Below are 20982 nucleotides of genomic sequence, written 5' to 3'. Positions count from 1 at the left end.
TCAGGAATGTGGAATGGCTTTCAACGTGCAACTTTGGGGAGCTGTTAGTGGTGTTTTGGTTAGGATGTAAAGTAATGTGAAATTAGACTGGGAAGTTTAATTTGAGCCAGATTGGGGAAGAACTTATATGGCAGACTAAGGAACTTTTATTTTATCCTAGGGAGCCACTGAAAGTGGTTGAGTAGGGGAATGACCCAGATCTGTTCCTCAGGAAAATTATTTCTGTAATGGTGTGGAGATTGGATTGGAGAAGGGAGATACTAATGTAGGATGACCACTAAGCTGAGCTGGGAAAGCTAAGAACAATAAGGATTTGGGCTTTTGTCAGCTTTTTGTGGAAAAGAAGTGAAAGTGCTGCTTCCGGCATAGGTAGGATGGTAATCTGGACTGCAGAGAGAAGACAGAGCTGGTCAGTGTTCATTCTGCGTGTTTTCTTTGCCAAGGAGAATGATGTTCAGGCTGGAAAGGGTGGAACAAAAATGCCTAATAGGGGGTTTGCCAGCCAAGAGGAGAAGGGTAACAGTGAGAGAGCAACTCGATGCCCTTGATGAGCTCATGTCACCAGACCTAGAAGAACTACATTCCCAGGTAGCAAAAGAACTGGCAGACAGGATCCTGAGTCACTGTCAGGAACCTTTTAAAAATGATCGAGAAATAGAGCAAGGGGATAGAGAAAGGGAAATCTGCTGGGGTTTTTTTTTTATTATTATTTTTAAGGGAAAGAGTAGAATCTACAAACTCTAGGCCAGTACATTCATGCCAGTGGAAAGAGAACTGGCTTTGAATTCTAGGATCTAGGTTCAAATCCTCTTGTCTCTGTGACCTCAAGAAGTTACCTAGCTCGTTTAGGTTGTGATAGGGTGACAAGCGCATGCAGACCATAGTGCAGACCATAAAATGAAGGCATTAGATTAGATGATCTCTGAGTTCCATTCCAGCTCTAAGCACACGATTCTTTCTGCAGTTAAAATGGAAGTAACCACTGAAGATGGTTGGGTCCAGAGCCCTCAGAGCTATATCCCTGAACCTCGAATTCCTGTTTCCTGCGAGCTCAGTGCACTTACCCACGGCTCATCCACTAGTAGCAGCATAGAGGGTGATGGGAATCTTGGGGGTTGGACCCCAGTGAACCAAGGTGAGACCTGGGTGGTTGTGCAGCAGAAGGTAGGGTGGAGGGGAATTAGTCTGGGCTGGGTACATCATCTTCTTGTCTGTCAGCCATGGGGACTCCTGGTGTCCATCTTCCTGCTCCCAGGAACTCTGATAGTGAATAGTGAAAGAACGGGTCCTTCTTCCCTGGAAGCAAAGCCTCCTTTCATTTTCTAGTCCCAGAGACCTTAGGCTCTGAAAGCTCTCTGGTTTCTCCCTTTATCTTGATAAAGAGAAGCTCCCAAGCCACGGGGAAGGACATTTGCAAAGTCCAGTGGGTGAGGAATCCCTATTCATCCTAATCTCTAACCCAGATTCCTCATACGGCAGATTAAGACCACTTCTTGCTCAATCTTACCTGAAGATACAACACAGTGTAACCAAAGACAGTACAGGCCTGGAAGCCAGAAGTCCTGTGTTCTAGTTCTAGGTCTCTCACCTAAAAGCTGTGAGACCTTGGGCAAATCACTTTCTATTTCTTGGCCTCAGTTTTTTCATTTGTCTGGTGAGGGAGTTGGATGAGATGATCTCTAAGGAGTTTTGTTAGGACTTACTGAGGTAGAGAAAAGCTAGAAACATTGATACAGTCACTCTGTATCGATCTGAAGACAGTTCTTGTTTCTTCTTTTGTATTAGGCTAGGCCCCCACTCCTTTTCTCCAACATGCTGGCTGTCTTCACTGCCCTCTTTTCTGCAATGACTTAATGACTAATAGTAAGGCAAAGTCCCTCATCTTCTTAGTCCTTGTCCCAGAGCTGAGCATGGGGCACTTCAACTATCCTGGCATCATTAGATAGGAGATTCAGTACTGCCCATGAGGGCATTCCCTTACAAACTGGCTTCCCCAGGGCCGAGTTCTACTTGCGGTCCTTATGTTGAGGCTTTTCCATGGTATCTTGCTGGTGATGACGATTGTACAGGGATGTCTCTTGTCCCAGCTGGCAGTGCCCAGAGCTCACCCTTGGAAGCCCTGGAAACCTATCTGAAGGACATCCCCCTGAACAGATCATTACGACCCCAGCCGCTGAGCAACTACTGGTGCCTGAGCCCCGGGCAGCTGGAGACAGTTCAGCAAAGGTCTGATCCACGAGCCCGGAAGTGGCATGTGGAAGGTAAGTGTGTGGTGCCTCTCATAGAGGCAGTGCTAGATATTAAATGGAGAGGAAGACAGAGGCCTGTCTAATCCTAACTGGGACACCCCAGCAAAACCTCACATTTGTTTGTCTCCCAGCCCACCACCCTTCCAGGTTTCCCTTCAAAACCCCAGTCCCCACCAAATCCCCAGGGCTTCCTGTGCTTCCCTGATGTGCTGATCCTACAGGATTCTAAAGAGAGAGGCTGCCCCTAGCTCACTGGGGTGCCCCACACAGGCTTACCCCCCTCACATGACCCCTCACATCCCTCTCATCAAAAGTCCCACAGAAGCAGCTAGGTAGCTCAGTGGATAGAGCACCAGCCCTGGATTCAGGAGGACCTGAGTTCAAATGTGACCTCAGACACTTGACACTTCCTAGCTGTGTGACCCTGGGCAAGTCACTTAACTCTCATTGCCCCGCCAAAAAAAAAAAAAAAGTCCCATAGGGCCTTTAACTTTCTGCTGTTGAACCTGGTAAATGAATATTTGCTGAGTAGATGAATGAATACAAGTCAGTGGGTTACCTCATTGAAGCAACAGCTGCATATTTTGGGGCTTTTTTGTTTGTTTTGTTTTTTTGTGGGGAAATTAGGGTTAAGTGACTTGCCCAGGTTCACACAGCTAGCAGGTGTCAAGGTGTCCTGAGGCCGGATTTGAATTCAGGCCCTCCTGAATCCAGGGCCAGTGTTTTATTCCGCTGCCCCCAACAGCTGCATGTTACAATGGCCTTCAATGCCTTGACTGAAAGGAGTGACTAGTGGGGATTTTAGGCCCTTTGGCTGGCTGTCAAGGAGATGTTTTGAGCCCTGGATCAAACAGTGTCACAGAATTACCTGCTTCTCTATCTGCTCTTTAGATCATCCCTGACAGTGCCTGAGTAGAAAGCATGGCAGATCGGAAACCAGAGGCCCTGGGTTAGGTCCCATCTCTGCTCTTTGTGACCTTGGGCAAGCCACTTCACTTCTCTAACATTCCTCAGCTGGGAAATGAAGGGGATGGACCAAATGTCCTTTAGGGCCCCTTTCCAGCTCTTGCTTTATGATCCCACAATGCTGGACAGGTCCCCTATTCTGTTTGTTTGTTTGTTTTGGGTTTTTTTGCGGGGCAATGGGGGTTAAGTGACTTGCCCAGGGTCACACAGCTAGTAAGTGTCAAGTGTCTGAGGCCAGATTTGAACTCAGGTCCTCCTGACTCCAGGGCCAGTGCTTTAGCCACTGCACCACCTAGCTGCCCCAGGTCCCCTATTCTGGGTTAGAATCCAAAGGGGGAATCTGTGCTTCTTCCTGGAATGGACAGGGCTAAACCATCTCCTCTCCATACATTCCTCAGGATCCTACTGCTTCCCAAGTGGGTCTAGTCCCTGTTTCTCTCACTCTGGGAGGGATTTTTCACCTGGGCAGATCACTAAGGAGTATTTCTGGACCCAAACGTTGATGATGGGGGTGGGTGTTTTTCTACACAGCGGTGACCACAGCTTCTCTTGCTTCGCTGGGGCCGCACGGCTGTGTGAAGGATCTCTCTGCTCGCCGTCTGGGCCATCTTAATACCCCCAGTAGCTTCTCCTCAGCCAGCAGCACAGATGGGGACCTGGATCTCAGAAGCCCAGAAGGGAGCCGGGGACGATGGTTCAGAGAAGGTAAGCTGGGCCTCCCAGGCCTTGTCTTCAGATATGGCGAGGATGGAAAATGGGATGGGGGACATAGGGGTGGTTTGGATCATCTGTTGAGGAAAGACTGGAGGAATCTGTCCATCTCTATCCCAGTCCCTGTCACTGGGTAGCGTTTCACCTAATTAACAAGGCACAGCTGTCTAGGGAGTGCTCGAGCTACTGAGTGAGGAACAGAACTGGTTCCTGTCCACAGGGAGTTTCCATTCCAACCACATTTTAGCCCATTAAAGATTGTAAACATTAAGGCTAAAGGAGACTCTGGGGTTCCCATTCTGGAGTAAGGCTCTCCTCCCTCACGAGAGTTCCCTTTGGCCTCAGTGTTTGTGTGTTTTTTGTTTGTTTGTTTTGTGGGGCAATGGGGGTCAAGTGACTTGCCCAGGGTCACACAGCTAGTAAGTGTCAAGTGTCTGAGGTCAAATTTGAACTCAGGTCCTCCTGAATCCAGGGCCAGTGCTCTAACCACTGTGCCACCTAGCTGCCCCGGCCTCAGTGTTTATCAGAACTTGTCTGTGCCCCGAGCACACCTCACACCTTGTGATCTCCTCTTGTTCATTCTTTTGTCCACTTTCCATCTCACCATCCTACACACTCCATGACCTCCACAGCCCCTGCCAGAGATCACCTTTCAGTCGTGTTTTCTCTTTTAAAGATCACGTGTACCACCACCCTTGTTGCCATGACCTCAGTGAATTCATCCAATGGTTTGAGCACCACCTGACCCCTGCGCTCTGGCTTCCTCCCTCCCCATCCCCCACTGTTGTCTGTGGGAGATCAGACATAAATATCGATATTGGCAACTGCTCTGACAGTCTGACCACACAATTCTTCAAACTCCTCCACTCTGATGACTTCCATTTATGCCCCACTTAAGCACAGCTGAGCCTTCGAACTCATTGTCTCTTGGGATGACACCACCCGTAAGGTTCAGAAGTTTGAAATTCCAAGTTCCAGATGTCACCTCTTATCCTTCTGTGTCTCCCCCTCCCATGCTCACAGTAAACCTACCCCCGCCATCACTGCAGTCCATCCTTAATCTCCTGGTCTTTGTTCTCCTCTTTACTTTTCCTAGCCTCATACCTATCCTTATAGGTTAAAGTTTCACTACCCTAGTCCCTTGCTTCCTATTCCAGCCTCATCTCTGGGTAGCCTCTATTATCTAATTTACTACAAAATCATGTTATGTAATCTCATTCAAATAGGGCCTTGGCACTGCTTGAGAAGCAAAATCACAGAATCACAGAGTCTCAGAGTTGGAAAAGGACCTCTGAGGCCAGCTAGGCCAAACTAATACCTGAACAAGAACTCTTCAGTGTTTTTTTTCTTTTGCCTTTGTTCTTACACTACAAACATTTCCCTTTAACACCTCCTCCCCCTGCATTGAACTATTCCTTGTATTTAAAAAAAGCCCAAATCTTTTAAGCAAAACTGACAGACACAGTATAGCATCTAACAGTGTATGCCACATCCTACACTCATAGCTTCTGCCTCTCTACTGAGAGGAAGGAAGAATCGTTATCAATTCTGTAGGACAAAGATTGGGGCAACTAGGTGGCCTAGTGGATAGAGTGCTGGGCCTGGACTCAGGAGGACCTGAGTTCAAATCTAGCCTTAGACACTTAGTAGCTGTGTGAGTCTGGGCAAATCGCTTAATCCTGTTTACCTCAGTCTCCTCATCTATAAAATGAGCTGCAGAAGGAACTGGCAAACCACTGTAGTATCTTTGCCAAAAAACAACAACCCCAAATAGGTGCATGAAGAGTCAGACATGGCTAAATCACACCAATAAAGGACCATGATTCTTCAACCAATGACTTTTTAATTTATGGTGAGCAAAAATCCATTGGAGAAGGAAATGGCAAATAACTCCAGTATCTTTGCTAAGAAAACCCCATGGACAGTATAGCTCTGCTGTGGTCTACCGTGTCATGAAGAGTTGGACACAACTGAACAACAAAGACCTAGCTATTAAAACTACACTGAGACTTTGTATCTAAGAGGTTATTCTGGTAGTAGTATGAAGAATAGACTGGAGTAAAGCAAAAATTATGGCAGGAAGACCTGTCAGGTGGCAGTGTGATATAGTAGAAATAACATGATATTTAGCATGAGAAGACCTGAATTTAAATCTGTCCTCTATTATTGGCAGTGTGATGTTGCCAAGATGCCACCTCCCTGAGCCTCAGTGTCCTCATATGTAAAAGGAAGGGGGTTAGACAAAAGTATCCCTTCCAGATAACTAGTCTATGATTTTTTTTTTTTAGCGGGGCTATTGGGGTTAAGTGACTTGCCCAGGGTCACACAGCTAGTAATTGTTAAGTGTTTGAAGCCGGATTTGAACGTCAGGTACTCCTGACTCCAGGGCCGGGTGCTCCATCCACTGCGCCATCTGGCTGCCCCTCCATGATTTTTTAAAAAGGCATTTAGGCAAGGGAGTCATGAGGGCCAGTACCACAGTGATGGCAGTAGGAACAAGAGTAGGGATTGCATGTTGGGAAAGAAGTTGTAGAAAGTGGAGTCCATAGGAGTAGGTAACTATTGGTGTAGGAGTGTTGAGGGAAAGGGAAGAGTAAAGGATAACCCTGAGCCTTTATAAAAAAAGGGTGAACATTATGGGACTATGAATAGAAACAGTTTACATGACTTCACCCAGGATCATACAAGTAGTAAGTATCTGAGGCTAGATTTTGAACTCAGGTCTTCCTGACTCCAGGGCCAGTACTTTATCTACTGAGCCACCTAGCATACTTCCTATTCTTAATATGGGTCTAATCCTTTTTTTCTTCTTCAGAAAAGCTTAAACTCTTCAGTCATTTAGGGCCTTCCCTAATCTGGTGTCACCCTACTTTAATATCTTCTGTATACTCTACATTCCAGCCAAACTGCACTGTTCTCTACCCAAATCCCACTCCAACCCTTGCTCAGTATATACTATTATGGTTCCATACGTTTGCTCACATTATTTCCTAAACCAGGAGTGCTGTCCTTCCCTCTCTTCACTTATTGAATTTAACTCATCTTTCAAATCCCATCAGTCCAGAAAGCCTTTGATCCCTCTGTTGTTAACAACCTTTCTTCCCTCAGACTTTGCATTACACTTTGTAACACTCTAAAGCACCTATTAGGTCATATTGTCTGTTGAAGACTTCTCTGTTTGATGTCTTATTCCTCAGATAAGTTGTAAATTCCTTGAGGAGCAGAGACATGTCTTCCCTAAACTTTGTATCTCTACCAGTGCCTAGTACATTGCTCTGAACACAGGAGGTGCCTAATAAATGTTTGCAAAGTTGTACTGTCCATAAAACTAGGCCAGCCTGGGCAGAGATTTGGGGGATCAGAGCCCCAAGATGTTCAGGCTCCAGACTGCATAGCTAGAGCTGAGATTGTTTGCTTTCTGCAGCAAGTCCAGTCGAGAGCTCTCCTCTCCAGGGCCTGGAGAACTGTCTCAAGGAGATCTCCACAAACAGGCCCCACCTCAACCAGCCTGCCTCTCTGTTGGCCTCAGCTGGGGATGGGATGTCGAGAAGAGTAGAACCCAGGAGCTGGACTTCAGACAAGGAAGGTAAACCAGAGATTACCCTGAGGGGTGTGTGGGTGGGTGTGCACTTCTGTCTATGGGAGCAGGGGAAGGAAGGTCCTAACACTTGATGAACTGAGCTCTTCTCTTTTAGAGACCTGTGATCTGGTCCAGGCTCTAAGAGGAAAACCTATTTCAAAAGACCTGTCATCCAAACCTAAGTCAGACTGGACCATTAGGAGTTTGTGGCTAACTTTAGCCAGTCCAATACTTTTACTATTTTAGGGAAGAAGAAACTGGAGTGCCCTAAAATGACTTGCCCAAGATCACACAGAAAATGTCACGAGTGGGACATGAGCACAGTTCCTCTAATTCCAGAGCCAGAACTTTTCCCTGCCAAAGCAGAATGAATGTGTCCTTTAATTTTGCCAGGGGGCAGCTAGGTGGTGCAGTGGATAGAGCACCGGCCCTGGAGTCAGGAGGACCTGGATTCAAATCCAGTCTCAGACACTTAACACTTACTAGCTGTGTGACCCTGGGCAAGTCACTTAATCCCAATTGCCTCACTAAAAAAAAAAAAAAAAATTGCCAGCGCAGTACTAACACTGACCAGTGTAATTAACCAGAGTTTTGTTGGTTTTCTATGACGACTTTATTTACATTGTTGTAGTAATTGCTAATCCTTTGGACTCCATTTTCTTCACCCTGAATAACTTTCTACAGGGCTCCCCATCATTCCCTGGATTTTTCATATTCATCATTCCTTATGTTGGGTTCTTTCCACTATATCATTAAGTACCTCAGTGGGGGTTCTAAGCCTTCAAAAGCATCAGTGACCCCTGTGCTTACCAACTAAGTCTCTTTCAGTTCTGGGTGAATTGGCAGGACTGGCTGTGCTATTCCTTCACTCCCAAATGTCTTGGCCCATTTCCCTGGGGGAAAAAGAGCCCTGTCTGGAGTCTAGAAGCAAACAGTATCCTGGGAGATTCTAGGGGCCAGAAACCCTGAAAATATGGACTAACCTTTTTAAAAATGATTGTTTTTCTCTAATTAGTCTAATTTCTAATTCCTCTAATTTTTCTAATTTCTCTAATTACATTGATTTTGTTACCTTCCCACTTCTTCCCCATCTCCATTAAATATTTTTAAAACAAAGATAAAAGCCTCATAACAAATATGCATAGTACAACAAAACAAAGTCCCACGTTGATCATGTCTAAAAAATATGTATCTTCATTTTAAGTTGATCACCTCCCTCATAGAAGGTATAAGTAATAGGTTTCATCCTCTGGAATCGGCCCACTTGTATCCTTTGAAATTTAGAGGCTGAGAATGGAGCCAACGGATCTCACTTTCTTGTTGCAAACAGGACTGGGGAGTGAGTCGAATGACTCTTTCTGCCCGACGCAAGGTGGGAAGGAGGTGCCCTTTGAGAGTCGGAACCTAGGCAGCCCACAGACCAGAGTCTGCAGCTCCTTTGCTCACCACCAGACTGGGGCCAAAGACAAGACAAGTGAAGCAGGGCCTTGGAAGTGCCTGGGAGAAGGTGAACTTGTATCTCTTTGTATGTATGTCCTCTTTGTTTCAATAGAGTACAGATGTCCTGAGACCAATATTTTATCTCTACCACATTTCCTTGCCAACAGGGCTCCTTTGTAAAAAAGAATTGAAAGACAGAACAGAGATTTCCCCCCATCTCCTCTATATGTTTCCTCCCTGACTGCCTACTGGAGCCACTCAGAAAGTTTGGCCAGAAAAGTCAGAGCCTTAAGTGATGATAATTGTGGAAGGGAAAGGATGTTTAAGAACTCTGTGGTGCATGATTAACCTACATCAGATTGCTTGCCTTCTCAATGAGTTGGGGAATGGAAGGAGGGAGAGAATTTGGAACTCAAACATTTAAAAAAAATAAATGTTAAAAATTGTTTTTACATGTAATTGGGGGAAATGAAACATTAAATTAAAAAAAATAAAAAACTGGTTTGCAAAGTCCTTATGTTATCTAATTCAAGCCTCACAATGACACTATGAGGTCAATTCTTTTATTATTCTCATTGAAGAGATGAGGAAACTGAGACAGACAGGTCAAGTGACATGCTTGGGGGTCACACAGCTGGTGCAAGATTTTAAACAAGGTCTTCCTGACTCCAGGCTCAGCACCATGTCCACTGTGCCACTCAGTTGCTTTCTTGTTAGCTGGATGATCTTAAGCAAATCACTTGACTTCTCTAGGTCTCGTTTTCATCTGCAAAATGAAAAGCTTGGACCAGATGATCTCTAAGGTCTTTTCCAGCTCTAATTTTTCAAACCATATCAATCCAGTATTTATTAAATGTCTGCTCTGTGTCAACTCATACTATGAACTGAAGATACAAAGACCAAAGCCCTACTTCTCAATTCTATGGCCTTAAGTGTGACTTCTTTAGCTGTTCTTACGAAGCCCCCAGAGGCTCCTCCTCCAGAGGGAGAAGCTATGGTCTTGGTTGAATTCCCTTGAGTCCCCTTTGGTCAACAACTAGAGCCTGGTCTAATTTAGCAGAGTCATTCCCTCCAGCCTTAGGCCAGGTAAAAGATCTATTAAAGACAGAGAAATGGGGATGGGGGATCAACATGGTATTTCTTTGTGTCCCTGTCCTACCTCTCTTCCTTATACCCATCACTGGCACTGACAGAGTGCTGGGCCTTTGGTGGACAGCAGGTCCTGGGCTCTGGACACCACCTTCTCTAAGGGGGTATGAACACATCTGTTTCTAAGAGAGCTGATGGTTGTGGCCCGTTCTTGTTTGCTCAGGGGCAACCCCCAAGCCCTCTCCACTGCGATGTCTGGAAAACTCATTGAGGGGGATCTTGGCCATGAGGCCCCTTCGCTTCACCTGTCTGGCCAGCCCCAGCCTCAGTTCCAGCTCCAGCCCCGGCTCCAGCCACAGCAGCAGCAGTGGGAGCTCAGAGGGAGAAGATCAGAGATTAGAGGCTGAGCTGTGGAGAGCACGGGTCAAAGGTAAGTTCTTTAGGGGGATGAGGGGAAGAGTGAGGTGGAGAAGTTGTGGGGTCCCTAGCTCTGATGTGGGGTTTGGTTTCTGTTGACAGCATGTTCCCTCTTTCCCATCCCTCGGGGGCCTGTGTCTCAGGTCAGCAGCCATCTCAGGCCCCTCACTAGCAGTGTCAATAACCCCACAACAAGCAAAGACCAGAGGAGGACCGAGCCTGGGGATTGGAGAGCTCTCAATGCAGGTGATCTTTGGAATTTCTTATTGAGGAAGAAATGGAAAGGATGCTCTGTTCTCCTTAAGAGAAGGGGAAAGGAGAAAAAGATAGCTACAGCGAGGGAGAGTCTGGAGCTCTCTTCCCGACCGTGGGTGACTTACTGGCCTATTTTCAAGCATTCTCCGGATCTCCTTGCCTCATTTGTCCTCTGTAAAATGGGAATGGAAAAAAATAAATTTTAAAAAATGGGAATGGTCAGACTGGCTTAGATTCTAGGTCTAGGTGAGGATAAATAGTCCTATAGAGTGGTTAAATGACATGCCTAAGGTCAGACAGCTTGCTCATTGTTTAAGACAAGATTTGAACTGGGGGTCTTTTTGAATCCAAATTCATATCTTTCTCTGCTAGGCTACCTGGGCAGCCACCATTATTGTGGTAATTGTGTAAATCATTCTGATTTTGTTGGGTTTTGTTGAGCCTTGTTTTTCTTCCCAGCTCTGAAAGCAGAGGAGACTTCAGGCTGTAGCCTCAGCATCCATGGGAAGGATGTGCCTGCAGAGACCTCTGGGGGGTCCTACACCCCCAGGAGCACTGAAACAGGTGAGTATGAGTAGGAGAGGGGTGGAGAGTAAGAATGGGGGAGAGCACTGGGGCTCAGGGGGCAAGGAATGGGATAAAGGATGGGCACTAGCAGTGATAGAACCCCATCTATTCATGATAGAGTGCAGATTTGAACATGGAGTCAGAAGACCTGCCTGAGCTTTAGGTCCAGCTCTGCCATTTTCCAGCTTTGTGACCTTGGACATTTCACCTTGCTCATTGGTAGAATGGGGATAATACTAGTTATAGTACCTACCTCACGGTGCTATTTTGAGGATCTAATGTGAAAATGTTTGTAAGGTTTGTAAGGTCTGAGAAAGACCTTGGTAAAATAATGCTTATGCATTAGAATTCTACCTTCCCCAATCGATAGTGTGTAGTCATGGCTATGGGCTAAGCAGGCAGAGAGGAAGATAGATTCTCCTGGAGCTCTGTGTGGTCTTTGGGGTTCTCCAATACTGTCTGTGGCCAAGGGAAAACCTATTTCCCTGGGAGAAGAGCCCGAAGGTCAGAGACATCACAAATAAGCTAGTCTAGTTGATGAGGTAGTTAGATGGTGTGGTGGATAGGGTGCTATACTTCGAGTCAGGAATAGCCTAAGTTCAAATCACATCTCAGAGATTTGCTAGCTGGACAAGTCATTTGTCCTCTCTCAGCCTCAGTTTCCACATCTGTAAAATGCGGCTGATAATAGTATAGGTACCTTCAAGTGAAACAACATATGTAAAGCACTTTGCAATCCTTAAACCTCTATGTAAATGAGATTCTCCAGTTCAACTCCCATACTACAGCTAAGGAAACTGAGGCCCCTTAGGCAGATACACACCCGTTCCCGAATGGAGACATAGGTGGATTCATGTATGGACAATCCTTATCCATGGCAGGTTCAGGGCTTATAGAGGCTCAGAGTGCTGTTTTCTCATAGGCCCAGCTGCTGATCCCTGTTCTGCCCCTGACCGGGAAGAAGCTCCTGATGTACCAACCCCCTGCCCCTCTTCTGGAGGGCCTGAGGTAGCTGAAGAAGCCGACGGCCCGAAGGCTGTGCCTGGAGAACTGAGTGTGGCAAGTGAGCTAGTCAGTGTCCCTTCATTTCTCCTCAGGTGGAGCAGACCACTAGGAGTTTGGGGATGGCCTCAGGGGCAGGAGGAGGGCTCTGGGAGGACCCCAACATGACCTTGGTATAAGCATCCATTCTCCTCCACTCAGCTGTCCCCAGCAGAGTTGGATAGGATCCGGAGCCCTGAGCTGTGACTTCCATTCACAGCTTAGTTTGTGCTAATGTAAGTCTCATTCCTTGGCCCTGTTCTTTGGGCAGGATCACTGTTTAAAGGGCCCAAAGTGTGGGAGCTTGGCTCTACTCACAGTGGGAGAGCCCTGTATTTAGAGGCAGAAATTTTGGCTCTGACAGTTATTTAGTCATGTGATCTGGAGCCAATCACTTCAGTTCTTGGAGCCCTAGTTTACTCATTTGTCGAGTAAGCAGGATACTAGTGCTACCTATTTCCCATGCTGGTTGTGAGGAAAACACTTTTAAAACTGTAAAGCACTGAATAAATGTTAGCCCTTACAGAGTCTCCACTGAAGTCCTCTGATGCCTGGAGGTGGGGGGGGGGTGAGGGTGTAGAGATGATGATCCTAGATTTTCAAAGGCCCTGCCAACAGGTTGATGGAGGATGAGAAGTGGCTGGTCCTGCTAGGCAGGAAAGGCTGACGTGCCGGCTCAGTGATACACTGTATGTACCTTACACAAGAACTAGCCCGGCTAATTGGGGAGAGCCTCAGAGGCAGCCTGGCAGCTCTCAAAGTTTGTCTGTTCTGTTATCGAGGAACTGGAGCTGTGATGTAATAAGGGCATCTGCACAGTCTTGAAGTACTATTACCCAAAGATGAAAGAAATACCAGGAAAGTCAGAGCCATATATGTAGACCTACTAAGACCTAGCCTTTGATATGGATGCAAATGTGCCCAACTATGTACTCCAATACATAAATAGCTATAATGCCCCGCCCCCAAAGGTAGAGGTGGGGGCCTAGTGACTGGATAAGAAGATATGTCTGCCATCAGGTGTCAGATACTTTCCTGGAGACCTGAGCCTATTGTCACTTCTTCAAACAGAAACCATCTGGAGAGGCTCCCCACTCCTTGGTCAGGACTAATGTTCAAAAAACCCAGTCCGCAGTAGCTTGGCTCTTCCCAGTATCTCAGCTTTCAATGTTCCTCTGTACAGGTCCCAAGGAGGTTAAGCCAGACACACCAGGGACAAAGGCAAAGGACTTCACAGGACTTGGTGAGTAAGCTGGGGCCTCAGTCCAAGGAGAGTGTAACATGGGCAGAGCGAGCTGGGACACTATGGGCAAAAGTTTCTAGCTCACTTGGTCTTATTTGCCCTCTTGTGAACTCTCTCCTAGGTTTGCGTGTGACAGTAGGTCTATAGACGTTGAGGGGATTGGATTATTTCAGAGGTTCTTAACCTTTTTTGTGTCCTGAACCCTTCTGACAGTCTGGAGAAGCCTATGGATCCCTTCTCAAAATAATGTTCTTAAATGCGTAACACAAAATACATAGGATTACAAAGGAAACCAATTATATTGAAATAGAGATGTAATTCTGTTTCCCATCCAAGTTTATAAACCCCCTGAAATCTGTCCAAGGTCGGTGAACCCCACCTTAAGAAGCTCTGGACTATATGATCTAAAGGAGAGGTGTCAAGTCCATGGCCTGTGGGCTGCCTACAACACTTTCAAGTGTGGAGGAACCAGATTAAAATGTAATTTGAAGGGACAGCTAGGTAGCACAGTGGATAGAGCATCAGCCCTGGAGTCAGGAGGACCTCAGTTCAAATCTGGACTCAGAAGCTTGACACTTACTAGCTGTGTGACCCTGGGCAAGTCACTTAACCCCAATTGCCTCACCAAAAAAAAAAAAAAAAGGTAATTTGAAAATACTTAGCAAAATAAGTAAAAATACAATAGAACATAGGTAATGTTAATATGTGGTTTTCTAAGTCAAACTGAAGCCTATAGGGATCCTTATGGACAGTTTAGAGGCCCCTTTCTTTTTTTTTTTTTTTTGGGGGGGCAATGAGGGTTAAGTGACTTGCCCAAGGTCACACAGCTAGTGTCAAGTGTCTGAGGCTGGATTTGAACTCAGGTGCTCCTGAATCCAAGGCTGGTGCTTTTTCCACTGAGCCACCTAGCTGCCCCTTCTATTTGTTTTTGTTGGTTTGGTTTTTTGGGGGGTTTTTTTGGTGAGGCAATTGGGGTTAAGTGACTTGCCCAGGGTCACATAGCTAGTATGTGTTAAGTGTCTGAGGCCAGATTTGAACTCAGGTCCTCCTGAATCCAGGGCCGGTGCTCTATCCACTGCGCCACCTAGCTGCCCCTTCTATTTGTTTTTGATACCTCTGATCTAAGGTCTCTTCCAATTCTTAAAATCAATTATGGGTAAGGGGAGAAAGCTGAAGAGCTCTGGGAGCCAAACATGGTTTGCTTATAACCGGCAGCACTGGGAGCTGAAGTTATCCCCCAGTCCAGCCCACCAGAAACATCTGAAGGCATCCAGAGCTGGGTTGGCACTTCTGCCCTGACCTCCCAGGACGCTCCGTCACCACAGAGGCCAAATAGAGGGAACAAGCGCCTGTGTTCTCCCGGTGAGCCTGCTGCCAACTGTTCTCCAGGTGTGAAGAAATGACCCTTCCCTTACTGTTGTGGTGACTGTTTAATTTGATAGACTAAGACCCCAGCATGGAAGAGAGTTCGAGTGGAACTTAGGTTAAGGAGAGGATGCACAGGGTCTTCTCTCAAAGCCCGGGGAGCTGAAAAGGCCAAGATACCAGTTAGATGCCGTCCTAGTTAGGACAGGAAATCTTTGTCAGTCTCTAAGGTTACGTTAGGCTTAGATTAACCCTGTGCTCCATAACATCACCATTATGTCCTCTAAGCTTTATTTTAGTTTATTTCCCTTTCACCATCACTCATATCTTGTTGTGAGGTGGAGGTCATTGCTAAAGCATTCCTGAAGGCTGTGCTAAACTCTGGGGGGTCCTCACTAGCCAGAAAAGCTCCTAGGACAGGGCTGGTGATGGACCACATGTCTGGGGACCAACCCATCTCAAGTCAGAAAGATCAGACAGTTGGTCACTGAGGGAAAATCAAGGGCCTTTCGAGGACTGAAGGATTCCATCCACTCTCGGCCCCTTTCCCCTCATCCCCATCCCTGCCTTTCAAACAACAGTAACAACAAACTTGTGATACCTTTGGTATAGTTAGGACACCCCCTTACCAATGGAAGTAATCAACTATTCTGCAATTTAGTCTTAGAAAAGTGCCTGGAGTGCCAAGAAGTCGAATGACTTGCCCAGGGCACACAGGCAATATGAACTGGAGTCAGGATTTGAACCCAAATCTTCCTGATGCCCAGGCTGGCTCTCTATTCATTATTCCATGGTGCTTGCCTCTCTCTTAAGTTTCTAACTAGCAGAGTGCTTTGGATAAACCAAGTTTCAGTCTTGAATAGATTGAGGGAAAGAAAGTAGGGTGTCCATTTCTAGACATTTGAGTATGTTTGAGGCCTGGGGGCTTTGGGGTGCTGACCAGGAAAGGCTGAGTAATGAAGATGGTGCTGCAGCTTGGGGATGGCTTTGGGAAGTGTTTCCCCTTCCCACTTGGAGTCACCAAGGCCTTATGGAGCCCTCCATGCCCAGAGACACCCCCCGCCAAAGACTGATTTAGTGAGTATGGCATAAAATGCTCCTCACTGCCTCTCCTAAAGGAAGGAATGCCCATCTCCATTGCAGGAGCAGCTCCTCATGGTAATGGGTGATTCATCCTATTCATGGACTAGATTAATGGAGGCAAAGGGATCATCTTGGGAAGGGTCCCAGTGATTCCTCAGCTCAGTGCAGGGCTGCATTCCTAAGAACTCCTCATTGCCTCATGGAAAGCCAGGTTTATATGAACAAGATGCTGAGTACAAGTGATACCCAAGGGGACAGGGAGGAGGTCGTTCAGACATTTAGAGCTAAACTTGATCTCTTTTCTTATTTCAGCTCAAATGGACAGGAGAATCTCAAGCACTCAGATTCATGGTTCAGCCGAGACACCCAGCAAGACCCCACGACTATCCTTGCCCCCAGTGACTAATGCCCCTTCCTCCTTGCCAGTTAATTTCCCACAGTCTTCCTGTCACTGTGGGGATGCCCTCCGGGGGGAGCTTCACAACCTTGGAGCTGCCCTCACAGAGCAGTTGACCCGCCTCTCCTCTGCCCTGGTCACTCTGTCCCAGGACATGTCAGCCATGAAGAACCGTGTGAAGTTGCTGGGGAGGGACTTCCGGTCGCACCAAAGACTAGGAAGAGGGTCACGACCCTGGACTCTCTGCCGGAGGTACCATAAGTGCTGTCATTCTGTTCGAAGACATCGATCTAGACAAAAAAAGTCCACTCAGCCACAACCCCTACAACTTGGGGGGCAGCCAAAAGGTCTGGAGGTTGGTGAGACCTCAAACCTCTTACGGCGGGAGCCCCCCAGGGTGCCACAAGTGCCTCCAGACACTCCCCCGGGTATAACACCTATGGTACTGACCACCCCCTTTGGCCCGAATGGTAGCTCTTCTCCCTCCTCTGTCATCTTGTCCCCTACTTGCTCTACATTGCTGACCATGCACTCCCCTCAGAGACAGCTTGAGGACTACCAAAGCCCACCACCCACTCCACTTGCCATATCATCCTCCCAAATCGCCCCTCCTCCAAGCCCAGAGGAAGGATTCAAATCCTGGCAGGAACTGGAGCAGTGCAAGTGGAAACCAGCCATGGACACAGGAATGAAGGGAGCCTGGTCACAGCAGTCCCAAGAGCCATCCAGTAGGAGGCCTGGGGAAGTGGGCACAAAAGCCCAACATGGAGGCCCTGGCTAACTAACAGGAAGGCCCATTAGCTAAATCCCCTCGAGAGGCAGTTGCCCTTCTTCAGGGGTCCTGTCTGGGAGGAAGCCATGGCTTCCTTCCATGTCACCCTCCCTTGGCTGCACATAGATGGTGGGGATCCTGCCTGTTATTCTTATCAGTCCTAGTCTTTCCCAGGCACCTTTGAGACATTTTCTTCAGAGAAGAAGCTACTATTTAGGGATGTTTTCTTTCCCTTTTCCTTAGATTAAGCTCCAATGAAACCTTGATTACATGTTTCTTTCGACTATTCTTCCTTTGCCCAAGAACTTCCAAAGTTAACATAAGAGAGAGAGAATACATGTATGTATGTCACCCAATGGCTACATAACACCCTTAGTTTCCAGTCTCCCTTCCCCCTACCCCCTTCTACCTCAACTTTCATAGGGTGAATTGAGTCACTCATCCCTCTCTGGTGAACCAGAGGGTGAGTTATGTGCCTGGTATAGAGGACTCTCATACCAGGAGACTCCATCTACCTCTTGGTATAATTTGTTGGCCTTGCCTTTGGCTTCAGGGGATGAGACCAGATTCAAACATTAAAGTTTTAAGTTGCTAAGAGTAAATGTGGGAAACTGAATTAGGCCTTCTGGGGCTAGGCCAGCCCCAACAGTCTACTCCCAAAATGGGGCACAGGAAACATATGCCTTGGCAGACCACTTCTTCAGATCACAGTAGGTAATACAGTTCTTCTGGGGGTCTAGTGATGGGCACAGCTTGAGCTCCCTTATGGAGGAAGTAGCTGAATGACAGTTAGGGGCAGGGTAGCTGATTAGAGGCCAGGCCAGCATGGGAGGAGAATGGGAGAGCCAGTGTTATGGTTACAAACATAAGATGGAAGAGGACAGGATTTCAGTACCTTGTCTGACAGAAACCTGGGGGTGTTAGCGTTCCGCTAGCTCAACAAGTCAGGAGTGTGATAGGAAGGCCCGAAATGCTCATATGCTCTTGGGCTACAGCAAGGAATGTAGAACTTCCAGGAAGGAGGAGGTGATAGTCCATCTCCTCTGTGCTCTACTCTTCATCAAATAATATCGGGATGATCATGTTTACTTTGAGAAGGTCATTGTTAAGCTAAAGAACAGGGCCACCAGAATGGTCATTGTCACACAAAGATTGGGAATGTTTGGTGGGGAGAAGGAAAGGGTTGGGGGGGAGGGGACAGGAGAGGTGATCATGTGAAGAATTAGACGTGCTCTGCTTGGCTCAGAAGGCAGAACTAGGAGCCATGGGGAGAAGTATCAGGAAGAACTGCTTTAGTGGGCAGTGATAAAATGAAGCTGGCTGCCTTGAGAGGTGCTGGGGCCCCACAAGTGGCTGTCTTCAGGCAAAGGCTGGACGGCCCCGTGCTGGACATGTTGGATTCTTCCTTGGGGTGTGGATCAGACTAGATGGCTACCGACCTCCCTTCCAGCTGGAGGTGGGATCTGACGGAAGCGGGCGTGAAGCTGGACAGGGCTTATAGCCTCTGCTTGTGCTCAGAACTGCCATCCCTCCACCCCCAGGGCAGCTGATGGCTAAAGCAACAAATGCAGGATGTATTAACAAAAGGTTTGCTATAATGACCATAGACTACAACGTGAAATCTGGGCCTGAACTGAACATGTGGAGAATGGCTTGGCACAAGTGATGCCTCCAGAAGGGATGAGTGGTGCAGGTCATAAACACACGCCATTCCTGTCAGTCCTCAGCCCTCCACCCTGTGGGGATTGAGAGGGTTAAGGGCACAGCTGTCACTGTGGAGAGGGGCCCTCTTGGATTCTCTGTGGGAGAGATGGGGGAGGACACCGATACTGTGCCCTGTGGTATGGTTGCAACTGGCAACTTGGTACTTTGTCAAAGGAGTCTAAGCCTCTTTGCCCCTTCCTTTGGGCTTTGTATCTGTTGTGGGTATTTCTACAACAATTTCCTTGTACCCCAAACCTTCCCCCAGTCTTGGTCCTGTATGTAGGCAAAATAGTCCCCTTGCCTAAAAATATCTCCCCTGGAGCTAATCCCAGCCTTAAATTCTCTCTCTCTCCTTTTTTTTTTGGGCAGGGCAATGAGGGTTAAGTAACTTACCCAGTGTCACGCAGCTAGTAAGTGTCAAGTGTCTAAAGCCAGATTTGAACTCAGGTCCTCCTGAATCCAGGGCCAGTGCTTTATTCGCCGGGCCACCACGCTGCCCCCCAGCCTTAAATTCTCAACATATCCCAACCCCACCTCAACATACATTTTAGGTTGACATTGTCTCCAAAAGCCCTTTGTTAAAATTCACCTGTTGGTTGAGAAGCCTGTTGTACCAGAACCCTTTGACATAATAAAATAATAATAATAATAATAGAATTTCTATTTAAGGTTTGGAAGCACTTTACAAGTATCTCATTTTAATCTCACAACAACCCTGGGAGGCAGGTGCTATTTATCCCTATTTCCCAGGTGAGGAAACTCAGACTGAGAGGTCACCAGGATCACATAGCTAGTAAATGAAGCCAGATTTGAACTTAGGGTCTTCTTGAATTCAAGTCCAGTGCTCTATCCACTGCACTATCTAGCTTTTTGCTAACTTGGATTATAACCTTTATATATGCTTGAAGCTTTTCTTTCCTAAAACTCCATGAGACAGGTCAAGCACTTCCATTTTGCAGAGGCTCTGGAAATCAGGTTCAGGTTAAGTGACTTGCCCAGCCTATGTCACATGTCACTAGATCTGGCATCAAAGTCAGGGCTTAGGGGCAGCTAGGTGGCATAGTGGATAAAGCACCGGCCCTGGATTCAGGGGGACCTGAGTTCAAATCTGACCCCAGACACTTGACACTTACTAGCTGTGTGACCCTGGGCAAGTCACTTAACCTTCATTGCCCTGCAAAAAAAAAAAAAGTCAGGGCTTAAAATTCTGACTCCAAACCCATGGCATTGCCCAGTCGGTTACCTAACAGAGATTGGGCCCCAGAAAAAACAAGTAGGGTGTGTAATGGAGATGTTTGGGTGGAAGGGTCAAGGAATAAGGTAGAACCAGAGTTTAGAGTACTTCCTGAAGAACAGGTCCAGCTGGGCACTGCAGTGAGAGAGATCCTAGACAGAGCCTTGGTACAGTGTGAAATCACTTGAGTATTGAGGGAAAAGGTGAAAGATTAGGCCTGGAGGGAGGAGGACAAGAGAAAATCTACAGTGAAATTTTGCTAAGGACAAACCCAACTAGTCAGTCAATATATACAGGGTCTCTGAACTGACTGGGGCTATGCCTTTGTAAGTGTGTGGCATGACCATAAAATAATGAGCCAAGGTTCTTCCTTGGCTCCCAAATTAGCTCTGAAGACAGCTGGGGGGAAAAAAGGAATCCCAGATGTGTTCATAGCAAAGGCCAAACTATGGGAGTCTGTGTGGCTTCTTAGGGAGAAAGCTTTGAAGAAAAACACTCATGTGGCTGCTTATGTCCTAGTGTGTTTGTTTTCTGGAAAAAGGAGCCTCGTTATTTTATGGTCACGTTTTATACAGAATAGGGAACACAATACCTCACAGCCCTGCCAGTGTAAAATGTCCAGAGAGGTGGGGACATCTGTTTTTTTAAGATCTGACCTGTAACATTGGGTTAATCACTTTAACCACACCGAGCTTCAATTTCCTCACTGGCAAAATGAGGGCGTTGCATTAGATCATCTCTACAATCCTTTCCAGCTCTACATCTGGGATTCTGTAATGCTCTATGACCTGTGAACTCCACGTTAAGCTAGAGGGAGGAGAGTCCCCCATGGCAGCTGCAGAGCGAGAACAGGAGGTACCCTGAATTAC

The 20982-nt window shown here is 47.0% G+C and overlaps 1 protein-coding gene across 2 annotated transcripts in view; it reads left to right on the top strand.

The window, feature by feature from the left end:
* The window catches only part of KRBA1 (KRAB-A domain containing 1), a 46210-nt gene extending 26764 nt beyond the window's left edge, over positions 1 to 19446 (top strand). Inside the window, exons 10-21 of one of the 2 annotated variants that reach the window (XM_043965503.1) lie at positions 965 to 1135; positions 2070 to 2261; positions 3747 to 3920; positions 7351 to 7512; positions 8837 to 9013; positions 10259 to 10465; positions 10555 to 10698; positions 11167 to 11271; positions 12197 to 12337; positions 13499 to 13558; positions 14774 to 14947; positions 16319 to 19446. In XM_043965503.1, coding sequence (XP_043821438.1) covers positions 965 to 1135; positions 2070 to 2261; positions 3747 to 3920; positions 7351 to 7512; positions 8837 to 9013; positions 10259 to 10465; positions 10555 to 10698; positions 11167 to 11271; positions 12197 to 12337; positions 13499 to 13558; positions 14774 to 14947; positions 16319 to 17184 — 2573 coding nt within the window. In that variant the 3' untranslated portion in view covers positions 17185 to 19446. The remainder of the gene's footprint in view (positions 1 to 964; positions 1136 to 2069; positions 2262 to 3746; positions 3921 to 7350; positions 7513 to 8836; positions 9014 to 10258; positions 10466 to 10554; positions 10699 to 11166; positions 11272 to 12196; positions 12338 to 13498; positions 13559 to 14773; positions 14948 to 16318) is intronic. The other variant, XM_043965502.1, reaches the window with a different exon arrangement.
* The last annotated feature ends 1536 nt before the right edge of the window (positions 19447 to 20982 follow it).

This window comes from Dromiciops gliroides, chromosome 5 (assembly GCF_019393635.1).
Source record: "Dromiciops gliroides isolate mDroGli1 chromosome 5, mDroGli1.pri, whole genome shotgun sequence".
In the NCBI taxonomy this organism is placed as follows: domain Eukaryota; kingdom Metazoa; phylum Chordata; class Mammalia; order Microbiotheria; family Microbiotheriidae; genus Dromiciops; species Dromiciops gliroides.
This window is presented reverse-complemented; position numbering and strand designations above follow the sequence as displayed.